Here is a 24,078-nt window from a genome sequence, read left to right on the forward strand (position 1 = left end):
GGAATGCAGCACCTCTCAGAGGACTTGCCAATAGCCTGATCTATGTAAACAAAGAGCTTTTGGTTTCTTACTGGCCAGTACAATTATTTATGTTAGATTTTTTTATATGAATATTTGAATATATACTGTAGGTCAAGTAAATGTGCTTCATTTGAATTCAATATGAATAAGACTGAAACGTGTCAATCTGCACAATTTATTTAATCTCATTCAAAACTTTTATCATTAGGCACAATTGCATTGACTCACATTGACTTCATGCAATGTACAAGTATGACCTATGCTGTTTTACAAAACATAAGGGGCTGCTGTAAGCAGACTCTGCACTGAAAAAAATGTATAAAAGCTGTCACTGGGGCGGAACGCTTTCAAAAGCTTCACCTTTGTACATAAAGGATGCATATAAATACATCAAATGTACATATTTGTACCATATCTGTGTTTTTAAGCAGTACCGTCCAAGTGTGTGCTGGCTCGGTTTGGGCTTAAACTTTGTTGTTGTCATGACCGATATATCTTATAATTTTTCTTTGTTTTAAGGTAGATTTTACATTTTATTTCTTCTGTCATAAAGGAATATGGTTCATAAGACATATTGAGATTTCTGGCAATGAAAAGAATTACATGGACAACAGGTCATACTTGGATTTGTTGGAAACACCTGTATGCACATGTTCAGAGCTCCGCACCCACTTTTTTTTAGACAATTAAATGTACTTATTTGCTTATGAACTGATTTATAAAAAGGTGCTGGAACTCAAACATACAAGCATTCAACACAGTGTTTTTTCCTTATATCACATATATGCCAATCTATTTCATGCTTTTACCGTTTTAAATTAGATGTTACATGAAGCTGGGGGCAAAACAGACCCCAAAACTCAGAAAACCTGTATTCCCTCTATGAAGGGTTTTTGATAAGTAATAATAACAACAGCAAAGGACTAATACTTGTTGCAACTTGTCTATGATTTATGGGAAAGAACAACTAGTTAAATAACATTTATAACCACATAAGCTTTTAAGAGAACTCTTTTACTCTACATTTGGACAGAGTTGGTGTAGGTGGGTTCACCTATGAGCTGCTTGTTACCTCCCACAGATGACCTTGAATGAAACATAGATCAGATACTTGAACTTGACTGTTCCCCCCACAGATCATCAGAAAATGTCCCCCCCCCACAACAGCAGGAGAAAACGAATAACTATATCAGACATTTATGTTTTCACATTATTATGTTCTGTTTCACTAGATCAAGATTTACAACAAGAATGAAAATGTGTATCATAGCGCCATCTGTACTGCGTGACAGAGAGTGAACGCTGTGATTTTTTATTATTTTAACTTTATTTGATCATTCAAATTGTATTCCCAGTAGTTCGTCTATATCAAATATAAAATATATATCGCTTTAGCATTTGCAACGAGTTGGACAAATGTATGCTATTGTATTTTAATAGGATAAGGATAGGAGATTAGTTATAGTTTAAGGTTAAGAAAAAACGGTTCAGAGTTTGAAAGAAACAACACTGAACTGTGCTCGAGTGAGCATGAATGCCAGCCCCCATTTACAAGTTGTTACGCAAACGCAAAACGTCCTGTGATTGGTCCGAACGTGCCCTCCTTCTTTTGAAGGTAACTTATTAAAACAGCCGTTGGGCGGAGTCGAGCTTCTGACTATAAATAGAATGAGTACAAGCAAAGGTACCGGGTACGACTTTGTCCTTTTCTACAACTTTTAGGAAGGGGACAACATCGCTGTAAAGTCCCTAAGGCCCACTTAAACATCACCAAAAGGGAACTAAACGCCGAAAATGTCTGCAAATAAAAATGCGGATGGAGGATGGAAGAGCTTTATCTGGAATTCAGAGAAGAAGGAATTTTTAGGACGCACAGGCGGCAGTTGGTGTAAGTGCAAAGATGTTTTTTCACCTACTCTACTTTTGGATTGAACTATTTTGCTCTAAAAGACATTCGTGTTAATACAACACGACGTTAAATACAAGAGAAACAGCTACGATGTGTTTCCTGCCGTTGGAAACACTCAACACCTGTTGGAGTTGACTTAACACGCTATTTTGACTCGCGACTTTCGTTTTCAAAGAGAAAAATTGCCTCGAGGTGGCGACTTGTTCTCTCTGTATTGACCAGATAATACTGTTAGGCTTTTTTCAAACAATCTAACCTCTTTATTGCTTTATTTCGCACAAACATATTTTTTTGTGAGAAATTTAGTGAGTTATAGTTAATTTGAGTTATAGTAACGTAATAAATGATAACCTGATCAGCGAATAATGTATATTTCGAAGATGCCAGTTATCGAATGAATAGCTTACAAACTTAACCCGTAACGTTATGCTTTGTCAATATTTATTGAATGAGATGTTGAAGTTTAGGTCAGTGGCTAAACTCTTAGAAAAGAAAAGGTCATTGTGAAGGTCGAGATGATGTTTCGAGTTTTGTTATGGTTTAGGAATAGACTGTCAGTCAACATCTAAAACATGACACTTTGTAAATATCTTAAATGAACAGTGGCTTTGTGTAAAGTATAATTTCATAATGTTTTTTTTTTTATTTTTTAAGTCAAATTACACTAAAATCTTAAGTAATGTCAAGCAAAAGCAAATAATCTGAGCATGTTTTTCTTATGTTTGTCATGTTTTCTTAAACCGATTTGGCCTGTTTAACGTTCACTCTTGACTTAACGTAACGTTACAGCTTTTAATCATTTTTAAAGTAACAAATTATTGGTAACGTACATATTATGTTTTGTTTGTAAATAGAAATATCGGAATGGCCGAGTTTATGCTTATTTATGCCATTTAGTAAACCATAGCTCTTGCTAGCTTTATCGGTTATGAACATTTGTGTCTATCGCTGAACTCCTGATGAGATATTGATCTGTACACTTGCTTCACTCGGCCTAAAGTTATATTATCCAGTACCCACTCATAATAAATCGTCAATTTTATCATTAATAATAGTAATACAAAAGTTCAGTTCAAAACATGCGAACAGTGCTATGGGAAAGAATTAGTTTTTGGCAGACATGTGGAGTGTCATGAGTGTGGCAGTCACATGTAGCTTAGCCTGCTAGTGTCACTGTATGTACTGTAAGTGTACCATAAAACAAACTAAAGAAATCTCTTGAACAACTTCCGTAATGTTTCCACAAGTCGACAGGTTTACACATAAGCATTTATAGTGATGAATATGCTTGGTTACAGTAGTTTTACTGGCAAATAGTATCCAAACACTCTTGCGTGATCTGTACGAGTTGGGTAAGTTAAGAGGAAGCTGTCGGTTTCTGAAACAAATCTACTGACGCGTGTAGTTTCATTAAAGCTCGTATTCAGTTTTACACTTGTCGATTTAATCGTTTCTCGATAAATATTGATGTGAAGTTCAGTTCATTCAAGTCAAGTCATTCCCCCTTATGATCTACATTATTTTGTCCCACAGGTTGAAATTTACTACGCACTATCCGTGGGCTACGACGTAACAAAAAGTATAATTTACACAGTTTTGTTACGTAATAAAAGAGACGCGTCCATTCATGGCAAGTGTGAGGGTTTGAAGGACAAAGTTAATAGTCAACTGACGCGATTGTGTTTAAGTTTCCTACTTTCATGGTCTGCCAAGCTACTTTAATATGGTATTAAAAGCCATAGTGGGATTATAAAAGCAGATATATGAATAGTTTTAGGGGCAGTCATCATTGTCCACGCATGAAACCATTGTCTCTAGTATTGTATTCAATGTTGAATGTGTTTCCTGTAGGTTTAAGGGCCCTTCAATGTTTTATTGCCAAAGGTGAAAGAAAGGAAGTCAAAGCCCAGTCAGGCACACGCAGACAATCACACTGTTGTGTTGCTAAAGACTTGTAGCGAATGTTAGAATAGACATTAGACTTTCAATGAAGTGTACTGACTGGCACATCAATGTAAGACAAGAATGTTATTCTTCTGTAGGTCAGCAGCTCGTTTTCTGTTATTGCATCATACAGGGAACATGTGAGTTAGTGTTATGAGTAATGCATGAGCCAAACTGAACATGGTGACACTGTCAGAGCATAATGAGGAATTCTCGGAAAGTTGGGGTTGTGTCGCAGTTTTTGGCGACTTTAAATAAGATGCTGAGAGGCTTATTTGAATAAGAAAGCTGATCACTTCAAGTCAGGAAGGTCTAAGACATTAAAACTGGGTAGTTTGTTTGTTTTTGTAAACGCCTACCAAACTGCTTGTCCACATGCTAAAACACTAAAACTATAAAGGTGTCACTCAATAAAATGATCTATAGATTGATTTGGCCCTATCACTCATGTAATTACAAACTGAGACTTTTAATTTGATATTTAAGTGCTAAATACATTATTCACCTGCTGTCTCCGAAAACACTTAAAGGAACAGTATGTAGGTTTGTGGCCAAAGCTGGTACTGCAATCACCCAACTAGTGGCCAATACACAAAATGACAACATAAACATCAGTTGAGGGCTGCAAATCCACTTTTTAAATTAAAATATCCTGGTTATACCACTGTTGAGAGTGATAAGTATTTGAAATGAAAATTATTTCTATGTCTATTGACATATCAGGGCCATTTTATGATTAATTGATATAAATATCTTACATACTGTTCCTTTAAGGTTTTCTGTTATATGCAGACGTGGACAGTAGTGAAGTATTTTTACTTTATTCAAGTACATGTTTCAAACTTACTTAACTTCGCTACATTCAAAGGCAAAGAATAATACTTTTTTATTCTTCTACATTACATTAAATGTCATGTATTACATTAAAATTGAGTGCTTTTAACTTAAGTTTTACAAAAAGTACTAGATTTTAATGTACTTTATGTATTAAATGTAAAACGACAACTTGTATTTATAAAAATAGAGTTGAGTAAAAACCTATATTATGCTTTGGAATGAAGTAAAGTATGTTTTCCAAAGAAAAACACTGATAATGTACAGATACTTGAAAAATGAGAAGAAAGTAAAAATACTTCACTAGTGTCCACTTTTGGTTAATTATATGCTGCTCAGTAATAGACTAGTTTAGTCTGGGGTGCTTTGTTCTGTTAACTGCTCAATCTGTACCTCATCATGCATACATGATACATTTAAGGTGTAATGCATTTCAGTTTGTGGATGGATGGATTTATTCGCCACTGAACTGAACTAAAATGTTATTACCTGGCTTTTAAATGCCATATTGAATTAATGCCATCTACTTGTCTTTACAGTCAAAATCTTCATCTTCTATGTAATCTTCTACGGCTGCTTGGCTGGAATATTTATTGGCACCATCCAGGCCATGCTTTTGACTCTCAGCAACTACAAGCCCACATACCAGGACAGGGTGGCACCCCCAGGTAAAAAAACTAATTTAAATCATGTTGTAGAAATTTCATGCCACAGTAAAATGTAGTTTTTTTGTTGCATTTGAAACACTCTGGGCATGTAGTGCCAAACTTTAGAGATACAGAATGAACTACATGTACTTTTAAAAGCTATTTATTGTTTTGACTGGTATGATTTTTGATAAGTACTATATGTAGCACTGTTGTGACAATTTTGTCATGGTTCCAGTGTTTATCATTTTTAGTGTTCCCTCGCCTTATTTGAACTTCTGAGATTTTTTATCATCTGTGAAATGTTGTGGTCCTTTTAAGTGTTGACAAGTTTTACAAAAGGCTTCTTCATAACAAACTTTTAAAACACTACTGGTGACAAGAACGTTACATTCTATTTTATGTGACTTATTCGGAAAGATGAAAAGAACAAGGTGTCTTTGACACGGCACAGGGTGTACTCATGCTATGCATACCGAACCGTACCCGAGTACGGTTCATTTACCTAGTGTGATCGCTCCGTACCATACCAAGGTGCGGTTAGTTTCTACAGAGATAATCTCTGGCATGGTTCGCTGTGATTCGGGGGCAATCATTTGTCACTGTTAAACATTGATACGCGCAGCACAAATGCATGCAGCAGCGGCATCACCACATACCAAATGACCCCATATCATGCACTTGCGCAGAACGATCAGTTTATTTAATGTTACACTCTAAAAAAACAAACGGTGCTATATAGCACCAAAACAATTGCTTTGGATCGTAACGATAGAAGAACCATTTTAGTGCCATATAGCACCGGTGAAGAACCAGTGAAGCACCAGTGAAGCACCAGTGTAGAACCATATAGGGGCCATATAGCACCACATATGGTTCTACATAGCACTATATGGTTCTACACAGGTGCTTCACTGGTGCTTCACTGGTGCTTCACTGGTTCTTCACTGGTGCTATATGGCACTAAAAATGGTTCTTCTATCGTTACGATCCAAAGCAACTGTTTTGGTGCTATATAGCACCGTTTGTTTTTTAGAGTGTATTATATAATGCCATAACCGCAAAATACATTTAAAAGCATATTAGAAGCAGTCTGCTATGCAATCATTCTCATGTTGCTTTAATGTCATACACCAATAGATCTTCGCAGCGCGCATGATTTCCAACAAACCTATTAAGCCATAAACTCAGAATTACAATGAACTCCATTGCGCATATCTTCCAGTTATCTTTAGCACAATTGCATCATGTACAGATCATAAAGTGTTGTGTGAGTGCAGACAATCACACTCGGGTCCAATTAAGCATAATATAAGATGGTTCCATAATGCAAAAAGTTAACAGTGTTTCTGTAAACCTTGTGACAGCTCTGAAGGTCTCCCTGACCTCAGAGAGGGGTGGAGGTGCCAAGGGGGGCGGAAGGGAGTAGACGTGAGAGAGACCGAAAGCCATTTTGACCTTCACACTCCCTGCTAGACCGTCGAGGCTTCCAGTTAGGGTTCCGAGAGCAATGCTGATCCTCACAGCGACGCGCTATACGTGTCTTTGAACTGATACGTCTTGTAATTCGGTCTGGGCTGACAGTGTTACCCTGTTTGCACTTGAACATGCCACTAGAATAGTTTACAACAGGTCTAGAGTTTATCGAGCTTTGGGTAAGCCTGTTTTGCTTGAATGAGTCTTGTGCAACTTCGCTTTGGCTGAAAAAGGGAAAAGAAACAGCGGAGAGCATTGTACACTCTGGTTTCCTAAATCTGTGTACATTTTGAGACCGCTAGCTTGCCCGTTGCTCCACTGCCAGGCATTTGCCACACCAGCCATGCCAGTTTGGTGCCAGTGAATGTTTGCATAGTGCACACTCCCGTCTTGGCTTTAAATTTAGCTGCATTCATAAACCGCTATTTTGATCCTGAACATAAACGTCTCTGCCAAGTAGAAACACTTCCCCTTTAAGAAAGCCAGCCAACCCCTGAGATTTGAAGTCTAGTGAAAGAAACGAGAGCAAGAATGAGTGGAGATCACCATGGTGTGCAGCTATTTGCTAAGAAGAAGGCCGGCAGTAGAAAAGACATGCTGCACGCTCAAGTCCCGCCTCTTTGGGGCTAAAAGTTTCCATTGTGTTAGAGGAGCACGTGAGCGTATGGAGAGGAGGAGGGGGAAGCTGGGAGACTCTCACAGGCTGTGACTGGATAGACGGGGACTGTGTGATCGTAAAAAAAAACTGTATTAAAACAACACACGCAATCGCACTTCTGTTGTGCAACAGTCTCCTGTTTGTCTTTGTCCCCAACTTTGCTACAATAAAGCTGCAGCACATGCGTGGGGCTTCATTACTGATCTGTTGAAAAGCAACTTTGCATTACAGCCAATATAAGGTTTCCGTTTGCTTGTTCTCTTCTGCTGGTTCTGCTCACGCCACGCCCCGTTTTGGCCGTAAGCTCGTGCTGGTGGAAAATTACTGCCAAGCTGAGAATCTGAATAGCAAACTTCCATGACAATGAATGGACTTGCGGGTGCCTGAGTTACCAGGCATTGTCAGTTCTCCTTGCAATGAAAAGAACGTTTTGCAGGCAAAACACATCTAAATAATAATTTGTTGTACATTGTTAAACACAGGTTTTACCTTTTTTACAGGCCTTTCACACTCCCCACGCCCAGACAAAGCAGAAATCACCTTCAACATGAACGATTCGACAACTTTTGAAGCATATGTGGCAAATATTGCAAAGCTTCTAGAGCCATACGATAAGGAGAATCAGACTGATGATATGAAGTTTGAGGACTGTGGAGGTAATTTGAGTCCTATAAACGTGTGTGTAATATTTATATGCATGTACGTTTATATTTGCATAATCCCGGCTTTAAGCCATTCAGAAATCCTGCTTTTTAGGCAAAGTCTGATGCTAAATATTTTTTTACCTTGATTATCTTGTTTTTGCAATTGTTTGAATCATAAATTTAATGCAAAAATCAAAAATGATTAATTGCACACATATATTCTAGCATGTTGTAGAGACCCTTGCTATACTAAATATGTCAGCCAAAGTTGAAATGTACAGTCAAGAAAGCGATACCCTGCAACCTTCCTGCGCTTTGAGTCATTTGATCTTCATTTACAATTCAACAGTCCATGTCTTGGCTATACTGCCTAGGTAGACAATTGAGGCTTTATTTGACCCATTTTGCTGTCTCCCATGCTCATGCAATGTTGTGGTAAGGACAACTAAATAAAGATGCATTAGACACTAACAGTTTACAATGGATTTTTGTCCAGACAAACCGAGAACCTACACGAATCGTGGAGAACTAGAGAGTGAGGAAGGCCAGAGGAAGGCCTGCCGTTTTGAACGTTCCTGGCTGAAAGACTGCGCGGGGACCCAGGACAAATCCTATGGCTTCAGTCAGGGCAAACCCTGCATCGTAATTAAACTCAATAGAATTGTCAACTTCAGGCCTCGGGTGAGTTTTAATCTTGTTTGAATGGCAATGGTTTAATGTGAAAGGCAGTAGTGTTAATATTTGTATTTATTTATTGACATGCTAATTTATAAGCTATCGTAATAACTGAATGTGTAGATCCTTCATGTAAAGCATTATTATTCTATTTAAAGTCATTGCCATGATATACGCATTATGTGCTTGCTATCTTAAAAATTGGTTTGTTAATCTAAGGGCAACAACAGGCATGGTAATATTATCTTTAAACTCTTTCCTTAGCCTCCATCTACTAATGACAGTCTTCCCGATGCAGTCCACCCCAACAATCAGGGCAATCTGATTCCAATCCACTGCAAAAGCAAGGTAAGAAACCCTTCCAAAGATGATTAAATGCGCCATAGTACTCTTGAGACGGATCTTAACACAAGTTCTCTTTATCACAACAGAGAGATGAAGAAGCAGACAAGCTGGGACACATTGATTACTTCGGGGTGGGTGCCGGTTTCCCTCTCCAGTATTATCCTTACTACGGCAAGCTGCTACAGCCGCAGTACGTCCAGCCTCTCGTGGCCATCAAGTTTCAAAACATCACCAGGGATTTTGAGATGCGCATAGAGTGTAAAGTATACGGCGAGAACATCAAATACAGCGAGAAAGACCGTTCTCAGGGACGCTTTGATATCAAAATCCTGATCGAGTCATGACCTTAGCTATGAAAATAGCGCTTTTATTCTGCCCATTTCAAAACACGATAATTTCAACACATTCAATTGGATAAAAACAACAACAACAACAACAACTAGTCTTGAACAAACTTTCACAACATACGGGACCTACACTTAATCTGTATGCTTTACACTAGCTTTCTCTGCATGTCTAGGTTTTAGATTGTAAATTACAGGAAGAGTAGCAATAGCAAAGTATTTATTCTACTGTAAATGAGAATATTCCGTGAGCCATGGGACGTTCATTTATTACTGTAAATTATAATTCCACTACTGATGTAGCGAGCAGTGTTTCTGTCCCCTGAGTATTTCTGCCTAGTGTGGTCTCTCTATGGAGTGTGCAGTAGTTGCATACAGTGGTCCTTTCCAAGCCATGTTGTCATTTCTGTTGTCTTACTGTATGTGAGAGAGCCTTAATGGTCCAAGGTGTGTGTGTGTGTGTGTGTGTATATGTTAGTAAATGTGAGAGTTTGAGTGCGAATGTGTGTATTTGTCTAAACTTAAAAACTGAAAATACTGGCATGGTACGCTCTGAACTCCCCAGGTCTGTCTGTGTGTGTGTGTGTGAAAGTGACTGCACTCCGTTAAATTCTTTTTCCTTTCTTTGTTGCCTTTATTTTTTTTTTTCGTTGATTGTGGGGAATATGTTTGTACATCACCTTTTGACGTTTTATTTGATTGTCTTGCAATTTGGGAAATTGGGGCTAATGAAAAGTCGGTTTGTGTAAAGCTTATATTCCTTTTACTATTAAGTGTAGAACTGTGTCTAGCCTGGAGGACTGAAGTGGCCAGTGGTCACCGTGGCATTTCAGTGCTTTTAATTTTTTTCTGGAGACATCGCATAATATGTGGTGTTACTTTCTAATGAATGTTTTAGCCATGTTCATGGTGGAAGAATTTTATATTTATGCAGTTGTACAATTTTTTGCAGCAGGAGAAAACGTAATGTATGAATCCAGATACCAAAGTCACTGGTCAAAGGTTCGAAACCTATCAGATGCAAAGCAATACCCCATGTAATAGGATACTATGTTTGTGTTATAAAAACAACTTAAAAGGCTCCAAAATGTTGGAACACTTGTCAAAGCAGTCATTTGCTCATGTATTGTTATTTAAATCTGGGTTAGACCTGAAAAAGAAATAAATGGACAGACAACTGATGTATTGTTAAAGTGGTCTTTATTTAAATGGTGTTGGAAAAATGTCTTGCGTTTGCTTCATCCATCTAAAATCTTAAAGAAATATTGAACCTACAAAAAAAGAAAATCACAATTCAGTCTAGGTTTGCACAACAAAACACTTTACATAATCATGCAACCCAGCAAGCAATAGCCATCATTTTACAGTGTAGGTTAACTATAGATGGTTTTTGCACCAACAACATAAACAAATGGCTTTTGTGGACTAAATGAAAATTCCTTTTACAAAGTCCTTTAATTTATTTCTGATAACAAGGGAAATAAGTGACCATTACATTACCTTTGTTCATATATCATAATGTGTATCGACTACTACACTGTAAAAAATTAGCTGTAATTATGCAGCTGGTTGCCAGTAACTTACTGTAGAGCATAAAGACTGAAAATGTTTTATGTTCATTTAACTTTGAACAAACTGTTGCTAGTAAATAACATAAATGTAAAATCTACAGTAAGTTACTGGCAGCTAGTTGCCAGTAATACCCGGTAATACTGTAATTTCTACATAAATGTTTTACAGTGTAGACTGAGCTACGGTTACTGATAAAAATGAATGTATACAATGTTAGCTACAGGTCCTTGAATTCTTGCCTGTCTGCCAAACCTCTCCGCACAGTTGTGATTCATGCTCGTCATCTCCCCTCCCCTTTAGCAAACCAAACAAATTTTTTTTTGACAAGGTATTTGTTTCAGAGATCAGTTTAGCCCCTAGCAATACCGATAAATACAGACCGGAAGTTCAGGTCAGGCACGTTACTGTGACTATGCACATGCGTCCCATGAAACCGTCTATAGACCAGCGATGGGTAACCCACTTCTAGCCAAAATAAACTTAAATTTGGTTGTTTCTCTCAAAATTGCTGATTAAATTTATTTTTGGGCTACGGCGGTTAGACGTCTATTCCATATCTTCACTGACAGCCCAAATTTTGCTAGGGTGACCATACCTGGCATTTTCCCCCGGACGCGTCCTGGCCAGGATTTCGTGTGCGTCTTCCGGAAGTCGTATTTGTCGACCGCATACGTCATAGAGGAATATTATTATTACAGAAAAGCAACTACGATTGCATGTCTTATGTTTTAAAATTAATGGCATATTCGGTCAACAAATACGACTTCCGGAAGACGCACCAAAATCCTGGCCAGGACGCGTCCGGGAAGAATGGCACGTATGGTCACCCTAAATTTTGCCATGTTTTACTAGACGTCTAGACGTCTGGCTGTGTTTGAACAGCTATTGGATGTCTTATTAAATGCAAAATTGCTTGCTGGGAGCCCCCTTAAAAATATCCTTGCATTAATCTTTGAAGCACATTTACCACTTCATTCACTTCTTAGCACTTTATCAGGCCTCAGCAACAAGTCGCCAGCTTGTTTAAGTTTCAAACAATTGACTTTCCCTGAATTGTGCCCGTTACAGCTGTGTGTGTGTGTGTGTGTGTGTTCGGCACAGAAGAGTTTGTACTGGGCCTCTGAGGCCTGAGCTCTTGGAATGTCACGGCTGAGTCGGTCAGCAGGCAAATGATTAACAAGAGACCATTTGTGCTAGGAGCCTGAACAGATCAGGAGTTGTGCAAAACAATGACGTCCACCGGGCCAAACCCACTCCCTGGCATAACAATGCCTTTTTCCTTCAACCGAACTGACATCTGCCTGCTTCCCTTCCTGTAAGACACGATGTAGGTCTGGGCCAGCCTACTACGGACGGTCATGAGACCTGGATGCCATTTTGTTCTGGGCATCATAAGTACTTGTGGGCTCCAGAAATATTTTTCGAAAGCAAAGGCCAAACATCATCAAAGCGAGCTGCGCCTCTAAACGGCAAAACTCATTGAGTCGACACAAAAACGTGACTGTGTGGCTTTTGCAGTTTGAATGTGATTTGCATGTGCTAACCTCCAGGATCCCATCGTCTGCCAGGTCTGTGCAGTGAACGCCGTTCTGCACTTTCTTTTTGCCGAAGAGAGCTCGTAAAGTGTTGGGCCGAAGATGCCGTGCAATTTCCTGTAAGGAAACAAAACATGATGATGGGTTACACTAGAACAATGGAGCAAATGCTTTTAACAGTTCATTCTCTATAGAGCAACAGGATGAAAACATGTCTGATGATGATGATGATGCATGCATTGTGATGGTGGTTAACCATGCCCAAAAGTATTAGATCAGATAACGTCACATCCTGTCAAGGGCATCGGGTTACTCGCACGTGCTTGTTCATGTTACTTAGATACTTCCTATTCACTGCAAACATCTGCTTTTTTATAGAACTACTTCCATCCTGCACACCACAAAGACACTTTCTATAATAATGAAACAAAATTAGTTTTATATCACGTTAAACCATTTGCAAATTGTATATGTTTTAAATTATGTGATATAAATAAGAACGGGATTCTGTCACATAGTAACATAATTTTTACATTTCTGGTTGGGCAAAGTGGGTCATCAAGGAGTTCGAGCCCTGGATAGGTCCGGTGGCCTTTCTGTGTTGAATTTGCATGTTTTCTTTGTATAAAGCGTGGGTTTACTTCAGGTACTCTGGTTTCCTCCCACAGGCCAAAAACATGCAAGTTAGGAGATACCGAAATGCCCCTCCCCCAAACTGTGTGTGGATCAACTTATGAATGGATTACCAGTTCTAGCCATGAATATAGCCATGGATGCTGGAATGGCGTGAAGAATAAAGAAAGAAATTGTTGGTCAAGCTCAAGCTATCCTCACTGTAAACCAGACTAGTACAGAACAGACTGCTTAAAAAAAATAAAAATTGTCATAACATGTTAACCAAATATACCTGGAGCACCATTTGCTTCCATAGTATTATTAAATCCTATATGGTGCACCAAATTTCCTAGTTACAAACATTTTTCAAAACATCTTCCTTTGTATTCAGCAGAATAAAAAAGTTTGGCACAAAACGAGGGTGAGTAAATGATAACAGAATTTTCATTTTTCAGTAAACTATCCCTTTAACATCTTGTGGTTGCTGTCATATTCCAAAAAACACAAACCCACAATGATTGCAGATGAATAAAAGTCTGATAGACATGCGTCAGACAATTGATTTCGTAATAGTAAGACCACTTTTACGTTATATTAGAAAGGCGAAGAAATGTTAATAAAATACTCCTCCGCTGCCTTTCCAGCATGACAGAAGTTCAAGGGGTCTCGGCTGAGTTTACTTTGAGTTTATATTTCACTGCCCTTTCGGCTGAATGTTGGACTAATACCAGGTCTTGACTTTAATTCTCGCTCACATGTGCTTCTCATTCAGAGCTCAGCTGGCCAACTGGCTAAGGCTAAAATGGAATGTGATGAAATGAAACGTTCCCAAGGACACAAGCTGCCGGCTGTACTGTCCTCTACTGCGCTAATCTCTACCAGTAGGAAATTTACCCATGGGGGATGGGTTATCTAGGTGTAAATAAATTTGGTTTGCGTAGCCACACCCATCTTGTCACCTCCATTTTGATCTTTGAAGTTCCATTTGAATAGGCTACTACCTGCTAAGTTCAAACACAGCATTAAGAGAAAGCCGACCACACACAGTCAAAATAAAGACAGCATTGTTACATACGATTTACCTGCTTAAGCTCTACAGAGGAAAGAGATAATTAGAGATTTATGCCGGTTAGTCATTATTTTCCTATATTGTTGGCTCAGACACTTATTCGTGGAATGGTGAAGAATTATCGGAATTCTGTATTTGGTTTAATCTCGATATGCTGTGTTTACTGTTAAAACTTTCATTTAAGAGAGTATGTTAATATATTATTTTGAGTCAAATTTATAGTAACGATGCTTGTCTGCTTTGAATGCAAATGTGCCTCAGCTTCGAACTAAAACAAAAAATCCTTACACTGTAAAAAAATTCCTTGTCGCACTTACATTATTACGTTTAATCAACTTGAATTTACAATTATTTTCTTGACTAGTAAGGAGTTGCTAAATTTCAACGTTGTTTTTAAAATTATAGCAACTTCTCCCTACTCAAGACAGTTAAAATGAATTGTAAGTTTAAGCTGATTAAACTTAAAAACTTAAGACAAGTGCAACGATTTTTACAGTCGAAGCAAGTTTACAAGCAGTTTATGCACACAACACAAGCAAAATGTAAGTTTAAAAGACTTAAATAAAAAATTAAAAAATAAAAAATGCAACAGGCAGTGCTGGCATACCACTCAATCCCTTTTCACACAGACATTACGGAAAATACACGGAAGATGCATCCGGGATTTGTCCGGGATCGTTTGATATTTGGTTCATTCACACTGCCAATTATTTTCCGGAATCTGTGTGTGTGTTCAGTGATTTACAGGATGTGTTTGCATTCACACAGAAGCCTGTCTGCCAATTTTATGGGTATTTTCTGGGACCAAAGTGCTGTGTGAATAAAGTTAAAAAAAAATGTGACCCGGTCTATGAAAACCAGGCTAAAGCCTTTCTACATAAAATCATCTTACATAATTTAAAGAACATTTTGTGAAAACATAACTTTGACATGACCTTACTCAGTCAATATTAAAGATATAAAAGACTAAAATTAAAATGAAACCACTTTGATGCTCCTAATCTCAAAATTTAGATTGATACTTTAGCCTGGATTTTACAGACAGTGTCACAAATATGTACCAAAAAGAGCCATGATATATTGGACATGGTGTTGTTACAAGTACCTTGAAGTACAAAGTTAATACCAAGTTGATTTGCAGAATTCTTTGCGAAGCTGGCTCGCTATAATTACATTAGCTACCCACAACTGACCAGCAGCTATTGAGCTTAATAAGTCTTGCCAAGCCGTCACACTAATGTTCACACACAGACTACAGCCTGGTAAAATAACTTGCTGTTTTCATAGATTGCCTATTGAGAACACATAATTATTATAACAGCACGTGAGCGATTGTGTTGGGTATATACATTTTTGATGGCCACTGTTTGACGTCAATACCCATAGTGCTGTTTCTGTGTGGTCACTGTCAAACACACTATAAATACACACTACATGATCCCTTTCCTCCACTCTGTCATACACAACATAAATAGAAAGTCAATAGAGTGGACATGCTGACGTCAGACTACTGTCTGTGAAGACCACGACAAAAAAAAATCAATACCTTACAAACCCTCCCATTGTACATTTACTGATAAAACCCAATGCAGCATTTTCAGGGAAAAGCCCTGGTGCTACTGTGAAACGCCCTAGAGTATTTGAATCTGTAGTCTCTCACACTTGTGCCAGGTCATTTAGTCATTTCAGCACACTTTTATCCACATATATATAACAAAGTATTAAGCATAAATGTAGTGACAGAGTCACAATAGAGCTGTAATCGGGCCTTAAAAGTTAGGCCCGAAATGTCCGGAGCCCGACAGAATGCAGCCCGAACCCGAACGTACATTTAGATTGACAGCTTTTTCAAAGCCCGAACCCGTTTACAGCCCGACATTATTTAAATGTGCGCGCACACACAGCTTTTGTCAAGAATTAGAAATTTACACAGGTTTTAACATTATTTATTCATGACTAATAATCTACACGCCACTTGGAAGTTGAAAAAAGAAATAAGTAATCTGTAACATTGTAACATCTCATTCTAAATAGGCTTATGCAATACACTATAAATATGCCAATAAAATTATTATTTCTTAACGAATTAAATTAAGATAATACATTCTGAATTAAGATGGGTATTTGGCAATAACGAAATTAAGAGGCAGGCTCCGCGGGATTTGCGTCGGCACTTCTCTCCATTACTGCCAACATTAGTCTATATCCTCTATCTAAATTATGTAAGACTCGATTCATATTTAGTTATACATTGAAAAACCTACTCACCAAGATTAGGCTACATGTTTTTGATGAGGAAAATCATTAAATCCACTGTAAATGAATTAAGCGCGATCCTGCGCTACCGATTTGAACTTGACCGCTCATTTACCTCACAAAGCCGGAGCGGAAGCCCGAGCCCGCCCCGAGCCCGTGTAAAATGTTAGAAATGAAGCCCGAACCCGCCCGAGCCCGTCGGGTCCCGACGGGTCCCGTCGGGTTCGGGCAAAGATCTTCAGCTCTAAGTCACATTAAGTAAAATGGCCTTTTATTGGTCAAACGGGTGGATTTAAGACAATCCGGATGTAAGGCTGTGCTGGCAAAGCAGACTGTTCCAACCAGTCTTATACCTGTTAAGGTAGCTATTTTAAATAAATGAGGCTACATTAACTCATTCTTCATTTTCCCTGCATGAGGGTCTCCTCACAGCTATTAAAACTCAATGTGCTAAAGTGCTTGGCAGGTATGTTAATGAATGAGCAATAGATTCCAGCTATTTTTATTTGGCAGGGCATTGTGTAAACATGCCAAGAGCGGTCTTTTCATGCCAGATCACCAACACCTGAACAAATTGCTGTCTTTAAATAGTCATTTTATATATATACACATACATCTTATGCTTACAATACCCCAATACAATTTACAACAAAATGCAAAATGGCATAACTATCATGATTCATATGCCTGTAGCTAAACTGGTAATACAAGGCACTAACAATGCAAAAGTCAAGGCTTAGATTCCCATGGAACATTCAAGCTCATAAAACATCTCTTTGCTTCGGATAAAAACATCTGCCAAATTCTTAAACGTAAATGTTTTGTTATCCAAGGGCAGACATCCTAACTTGGCTATCTTGCTAAAAGAGGGCATACTTCTTGTACATATTAAGGGGCTGTCCACACGGAGACGCGTATCACTGTATACGTACAAATTTGTTATCGTATTGCCGTTTCATCCACACGGATCCGGCATTTTGGGAGACTGAATCCGCTATTTTTTTAAACCGGGTCCTAAAGTGGATAAATCTGAAACCGACACCTTGCGGTTTCGTCTGTACAGCCAATCCGTATATTTTGTGAAGCGAAAACGTCATCACATCATGTGTCGGAAGCGTCACACGTAACAGCAACAACAATAACGGCGGACTACGTGATTGTGTTCGTGCTACAAAAGCTACTAAGCCTACTAGCTTTATTACAGCAAAATCTATTGCTTCTATGCAATTGTGGTGACCAACAAGCGATAATGGACAACACCATACGTTGGTTATGCGCATGCTCAAAGTCTTCTTCTCCGTGTATAGTGTATATCTGTGGCAGAATTACAGCGCCCCATACTGGTCCGGCATATATACTACACCGCTTTCAGTCGGTTTCAGTGGTTTCGTGTTTACGGATTATTTTTTTAGAGCAAGGAAAAAAATGATCGGATAGGGAATGCACCGGCTTCGTGTGGACATAGCCTAAGTTTTATTTCTAAGATCTCAAGTTTTTGAGATGTTAAGCTATTCCTTTGACTATATATGAAGAGATTGGTTCCAAAACGCGATAAACACCTTTTTTTTATTTGTTAACACCAAAATCAGTATTGTATTAGGTCAGTATTAAAAAGTAAATTTGTAATTTTACGCAAAATCCGATATCCACCATTATGGTTATTCGGTCATCTTTTCTCCCCCTTTTTTCCCAAAACGCGATATACCCAGAATGCAATAAATCTGCTCAACAAATTACAGCACACCATTCCCTGCATTCGGAACAGCATTGAATACACACTAAATTCTAGTTTTCCACATCTACTTTGTACTTCGTGATCAACAAACAAACAAAAACAAAATATTACTAGGATGGCATTAATAAACCTGTGGTGGTTTTCTGTGGTGGGGAAGAAACATAAGCCACTCGGGTGATGGAAAAAGGCCGGCTGTTGTTTGTTCTCACATGACAGCATCAAGCTTCTGTCATGCTAAAACATTAAGCCCAAGGGATCTCATGAAAAACTTTCCATTATTTTACTCGAAGTAATGCTGGGCGATAATTCGATAACGTTAATTTTACCTATATAAATTTTCCTGACAAAACAATAACGACAGTTCGAAAAGTGATCGATAATGTTTACACACTGTGCGTAATGTTGCGCAAGCACTTCCGGATGCGGCACGCGCTCTTGGTTTACAATCAGTATCAGTTAGACCTGAAGGGGTGGAAGATGAGGCAAGTTATTAATTTATTAGTAGAGCCCTACACTGTTAGAAAAAAGGTACAAAACTGTACCTTTTTTGTCGCTGGGGTGGTACCCCAAGGTACTGTTTTGTACCTTTACAGGTATATAAACATAATACAATGTTGGACCTTTTGGGGTACATTACTGTTCCTTAAGGATCGATTGTGTACCTTCAAAGGTACAGTTAACTGTTTTGTAGCTGATCGAGGTCAAAAAAGTTCAGCGACAACGTCCCAAGGATGACAGCAGTGATGACAGCAGCAATGACAGTGTTCTTAAGATGACAAAGTAAGTGTTTTGATTAATGCCATTGATGCCATTAATTAAATGGATGCACATTTATATATTGATTCAATAGGTTTATAGCATTTTGAAAAAAAAACCTCTACATTTTGTGGAAAAATAATCTGTTTTTATAATAAATCTTTGAAAATCAAATTATGGTAGAATTTTTAAGGTTATTATAACCTAAAGATGCTAAGTGAAAGCTTTTAACAGAAGAATAGTGGTTTTCATCTTGTCAGTTTCTTGGTATAAAAAACCAAAACGAAATTAGTCAAACTGGATTTATTTCATTTTTCCAGTCTACATGATTTTGCATAATTTACAAAGGCAAAAAAATCTAAATCACATAGAAAAAAATAAGAGCACACCTCTCATCAACAAGCTACATAATTTGAAGTTTTATTCATTCATGTACCACAAACTGTGCTAACAAGTAAAGGCAGAAACACTTTAAGATAATCGGGATAAATTTGGGACAATCCCCCCCCCCCTACGACAATCTTTTGTGTTCATCAGAAAGAAGAAATTCATACGGATTTAAAACAACACGAGCATGAGAAAATTATGACCGAATTTTTCTTTTTGTGTGAACTATCCCCTTAACACCATTACATGCCTGTCATCCCCAAAGTTTGTTTATTGTGAAGTTACATTTGACCACGAGAGACATGCTGAGATTTCCTGTGTTCTCAGTCGAAACTCCCGTTGTTTGTGAAGGGAATCTTAGGGTGTGCTATCATGACTTTATAGCAGCACTCCACACACATAGAAACAAAACTGTGAAAACATGTTTGTGGTCTCTAACTTTATGAATATCTGATAAGGAAATCTTTTGGTGTGGCCCAAGCTTAACATGCCTGGGTTTAAGACTACATCAGGGGGTTGTTTAGATCCCTAACCTTAAGTAACCCCCATGCAATCCTATGTTTGAGTAAACTTTTCACTAAGCTACAAGGCAATAAAAAGTGTGAAAAAGTATGATCCGTGCACTTTTAATAGGTCTGGGAGAAACAGGCTGTGAATGGTGCTATTTAAAGAGAAGTTCGCCCAAAAATGAAAATTCTCTCATGTTGTTACAAGCCTGTATACGTTTATTTGTTCTGATAAACACAAAGGAAGATATTTTGAGAAATTTTGTAACTAAACCATTCATGGACCCCATTTACTTCCATAGTATTCCTTTTTCCTACTACGAAAGTCAATGGGGTCCACAAACGGTTTGGTTACAAACATTTCTCAAAATATCTTCATGTTCATCAGAACAAAGAAATGTATACAGGTTTGTAACAACATAAGAGTGATGAGAGAATTTTCATTTTTGGGTGAACTATCCCTTTAAGATTACAGCTATGAAGAAAACGAAAGCTTAGTCCCAAGCTGGATGACGTATGAACTGGGGAATCGCTGACAATCACAATGTCCTCTATCATCACTATCATTCACGATTCGAACAAAACATTTTAAAGGTGGGACGTCCCTGCAAGTTGCATACTTTAAATGTTAACCAATGAGTATTTGCCAATGTATGGTGGTAACCCATACTTGGAACGTGACCTCTGCATTTAACCCATCCAGTGAAAAGTGAACACACGCACTGCAAGCTGTGAACACACAAACACCCGGAGCAGTGGGCAGCTATCCCTGCAGCGCCCGGGGAGCAATTAGGGTTAAGGTGCCTTGCTCAAGGGAACCACAGTCACAACCCGCTTGTCGTAAGCCTCGAACCAGCAACACTCGGGTTACAAGCCCGGCACTCTAACCACTAGGCTACAACTGCACCTGACTATTTAATAGTATTAACCAACTGACTATCTGACTATTTCTTTATTGTGTTTTATTACTATAAAGGAATATTTTAAGACAACTATTTTGAATTACTAATAGTAACCCTAGTCTTGATCAACACTAATTTGTGCCAGTTGACATGCATATTGTCTCCAGTTTGGTGTCAGTCACATGACTCACCCACTCCCTGTTCCTGGTGCCATTCTGATGTAAGAGGGCCTTAATTAAGCAGCAGTTGATGCTGTGGGGTGACACCAGAGCCTCCTAAGGGAACACTGCTATGGTAACTGCAGGTCTCTACGGCTCTGCCTTTCTGGCCACTTGCTTACAACCATGAAACGCTGCTAGCACTCAGCAACATCTGAGAACATGATTAAACCCTGACTGATCTAATAATGTAATATGTGGGTGAACAACAATTTGGTTTACAAAAGGAAATGTACATAGACAGATGTTATTAGAGAGCAACGCAGTTTCTTCCCAAGATACTAATGAGTGATTTATGGATGGTTTTTGAAAACACATTACACAATGATAGCATGAAAGGAAAATGTAGTCCTTAATAAGATGTATATTAAATATAAATTTTCATAACAATATACAGTACTGCAAAAGTCTTAGCCCACCACCACCAGCTTTGTTGTTTTAGCAAAATTATAATGTTCATCCATATTTATTCTATTTATTTTCACTCTTTATATTAAGGTACAAACAGAAAATACAGGGAAAATTTACACAAAATTAAAAACAAAAACAATTTTCAGAACTAAATGTCTTCTTCAGGCATCAGTCAGTATTGTGTGTGACCTCTCCTGGCAGGAAACACATCTTGAGCTTTTTTGAGAAGACTGAAGTCCTGAAGTCATTCGATTAGAATTAGAAATTAGGATTTCATTTTATTTAGGTTTAAGAGAGCCTGCAGCTCAAGTGGAAGGGGAGTTTACCTTTAATACTTGACACTTCAGCTTATACTTTTATACCAGGGATGGGCAACTTCGGTCCTTAAGGGCCAGTGTCCTGCAGAGTTTAGCTCCAACTATAATTAAACATACCTGAAGCAGCCAATTTAGGTCTTACTAGGCATACTAGAAACTTTAAGGCAGGTGTGCTGAGGCAAATTGGAGCTAAACTCTGCAGAACACCTGCCTTCCAGGACCAAAGTTGCCCATCTCTGTTTTACAGTATACTGTTTTTAATACTACATACACATTTCCTGTATTTCATGGTTGTATTCTAATAAATAGACTGAGAAATAATTATATATGATACAATTGCAGAAACAACAAATCTAATGGTAGCTTTTGCATAGAACTGTAGTATATACACCAGCTTTGGGTCAAAAAGGGACGAACCCAGCCGATGGGTTGAAACAAACTAAAATTTATCAAACTCCCAGGACCAATAAATATTAAATTGGTGATGTGGTTGTGTAATGACACCTGCGGTTCTGCATAGCTTTCTAAAGGATCACACTATTAGAAAAGAGTTACTGATGTTTGATACATACATGATCATTAAATCCCTTAAAACTCATCTTTGAGCATCATAAAAAGATATGTAAAAGTTTTTGTCCAAATTTGTTTATGCTTAAAACTAGCTTGAATCTAACTGTACACTCTTTCTTCATGTATGCTTGGACCATAGATATGAATACGTGAATTAGTCTCCGCCTAAACTTAATCGAACAAGCTCGGCCATAGATATGTGTAAATACACTCACCTAAAGGATTTTTAGGAACACCATCCTTATACTGTGTTTGACCCAATTTCTCCTTCAGAACTGCCTTAATTCTACGAGCTATTGATTCGACAAGGTGCTGAAAGCATTCTTTAGAAATGTTGGCCCATATTGATAGGATAGCATCTTGCAGTTGAAGAAGATTTGTGGGATGCACATCCACAGCACGAAGCTCCCGTTACACCACATCCCAAAGATGCTCTATTGGGTTGAGATCTGGTGACTGTGGGGGCCATTTTAGTACAGTGAACTGTCATGTTCAAGAAACCAATTTAAATTGATTCAAGCTTTGTGACATGGTGCATTATCCTGCTGGAAGTAGCCATCAGAGGATGGGTACATGGTGGTCATAAAGGGATGGACATGGTCAGAAACAAAGCTCAGGTAGGCCGTGGCATTTAAACGATGCCCAATTGGCACTTAGGGGCCTAAAGTGTGCCAAGAAAACATCCCCCACACCATTACACCACCAGCAGCAGCATGCACAGTGGTACGAGGCATGATGGATCGATGTTCTTATTCTGTTTATGCCAAATTCTGACTCTACCATCTAAATGTCTCAACAGAAATCGAGACTCATCGCAACATTTTTCCAGTCTTCAACGGAGATGAGTGGATACAGTGGGTTCTTCTGCTGTTGAAGCCCATCCGCCCCAAGGTTGTGCGTGTTGTGGCTTCACAAATGCTTTGCTGCATACCTTGGTGGTAACGAATGGTTATTTCAGTCAAAATTGCTCTTTTATCAGCTTGAATCAGTCGGCCCATTCTCCTCTGACCTCGAGCATCAACAAGGCATTTTCCATACTGGATGTATTTCACTTTTCACACCATTCTTTGTAAACCCTAGAAATGGTTGTGCGTGAAAATCCCAGTAACTGAGCAGATTGTGAAATACTCAGATATACCAGAAATACCATGCCACGCTCAAAATTGCTTAAATCACCTTTCTTTCCCATTCTGACATTCAGTTTGGAGTTCAGGAGATTGTCTTGACCAGGACCACACCCCTAAATGCATTGAAGCAACTGCCATGTGACTGGTTGATTAGATCATTGCCTTAATGAGAAATTGAACAGGTGTTCCTAATAATCCTTTATGTGAGTGTGAATGATACATTTGGCAGTTTACGACACATAGCTGCTAAGTCCGGTTTCAAAATGCATACGTGAGCTGCGCATCTGCTGCACTAATTTTTATTTATTGCTGATGTTTACAGATGAGAGCATTCATTCATATCATACAAAAGAAACATCACTATTACCAACTGGTGTTGCTATATACTTATTATAGTTCATAACATGATTTTCACACAGCCATATCTAACAAAAAACAACAGACATTAGGGTCAATAGAGCGGTGTTCTTTATAGTCCTTACAAGTGCAGAAAGCAACGCACCGCCATACTAGGCAAACTACAACACAACAGATCTGGTTGCAGAACACAATTCACAAACTGTGAATGTACACTTACAGTTATATAAAAACAAAACTCTACCTCC

The 24,078-nt window shown here is 38.3% G+C and overlaps 2 protein-coding genes across 4 annotated transcripts in view; one reads left to right on the forward strand and one right to left on the reverse strand.

Moving 5' to 3' along the window:
• Positions 1-1,701: 1,701 nt before the first annotated feature.
• On the forward strand, positions 1,702-10,678 carry atp1b1a (ATPase Na+/K+ transporting subunit beta 1a). Its single transcript, XM_065264660.2, has 6 exons — positions 1,702-1,909; positions 5,248-5,376; positions 7,990-8,145; positions 8,630-8,814; positions 9,073-9,156; positions 9,240-10,678. Exons 1-6 carry the CDS (start codon positions 1,816-1,818, stop codon positions 9,495-9,497), a joined length of 906 nt encoding a protein of 301 aa, XP_065120732.1. The 5' UTR covers positions 1,702-1,815; the 3' UTR covers positions 9,498-10,678.
• nme7 (NME/NM23 family member 7) overlaps positions 10,130-24,078 on the reverse strand; it is a 51,136-nt gene continuing 37,187 nt past the window's right edge. For all 3 annotated transcript variants that reach the window (XM_065240543.2, XM_065240528.2, XM_065240535.2), the window contains 2 exons: positions 12,614-12,721; positions 10,130-10,768 (listed from right to left, as the gene is read on the reverse strand). In XM_065240543.2, coding sequence (XP_065096615.1) covers positions 10,736-10,768; positions 12,614-12,721 — 141 coding nt within the window. In that variant the 3' untranslated portion in view covers positions 10,130-10,735. The remainder of the gene's footprint in view (positions 10,769-12,613; positions 12,722-24,078) is intronic.

The sequence above is a fragment of the Paramisgurnus dabryanus genome, chromosome 7, assembly GCF_030506205.2.
Source record: "Paramisgurnus dabryanus chromosome 7, PD_genome_1.1, whole genome shotgun sequence".
NCBI lineage: Eukaryota > Metazoa > Chordata > Actinopteri > Cypriniformes > Cobitidae > Paramisgurnus > Paramisgurnus dabryanus.

Excerpts from the sequence above, each read along its gene's own strand:
- atp1b1a (XM_065264660.2), top strand. The coding sequence starts at position 1,816 with ATGTCTGCAAATAAAAATGCGGATGGAGGATGGAAGAGCTTTATCTGG. Across the intron at positions 5,377-7,989 it reads GGACAGGGTGGCACCCCCAG|GCCTTTCACACTCCCCACGC; the intron begins GTAAAAAAACTA and ends CCTTTTTTACAG. Across the intron at positions 9,157-9,239 it reads CAATCCACTGCAAAAGCAAG|AGAGATGAAGAAGCAGACAA; the intron begins GTAAGAAACCCT and ends TTATCACAACAG.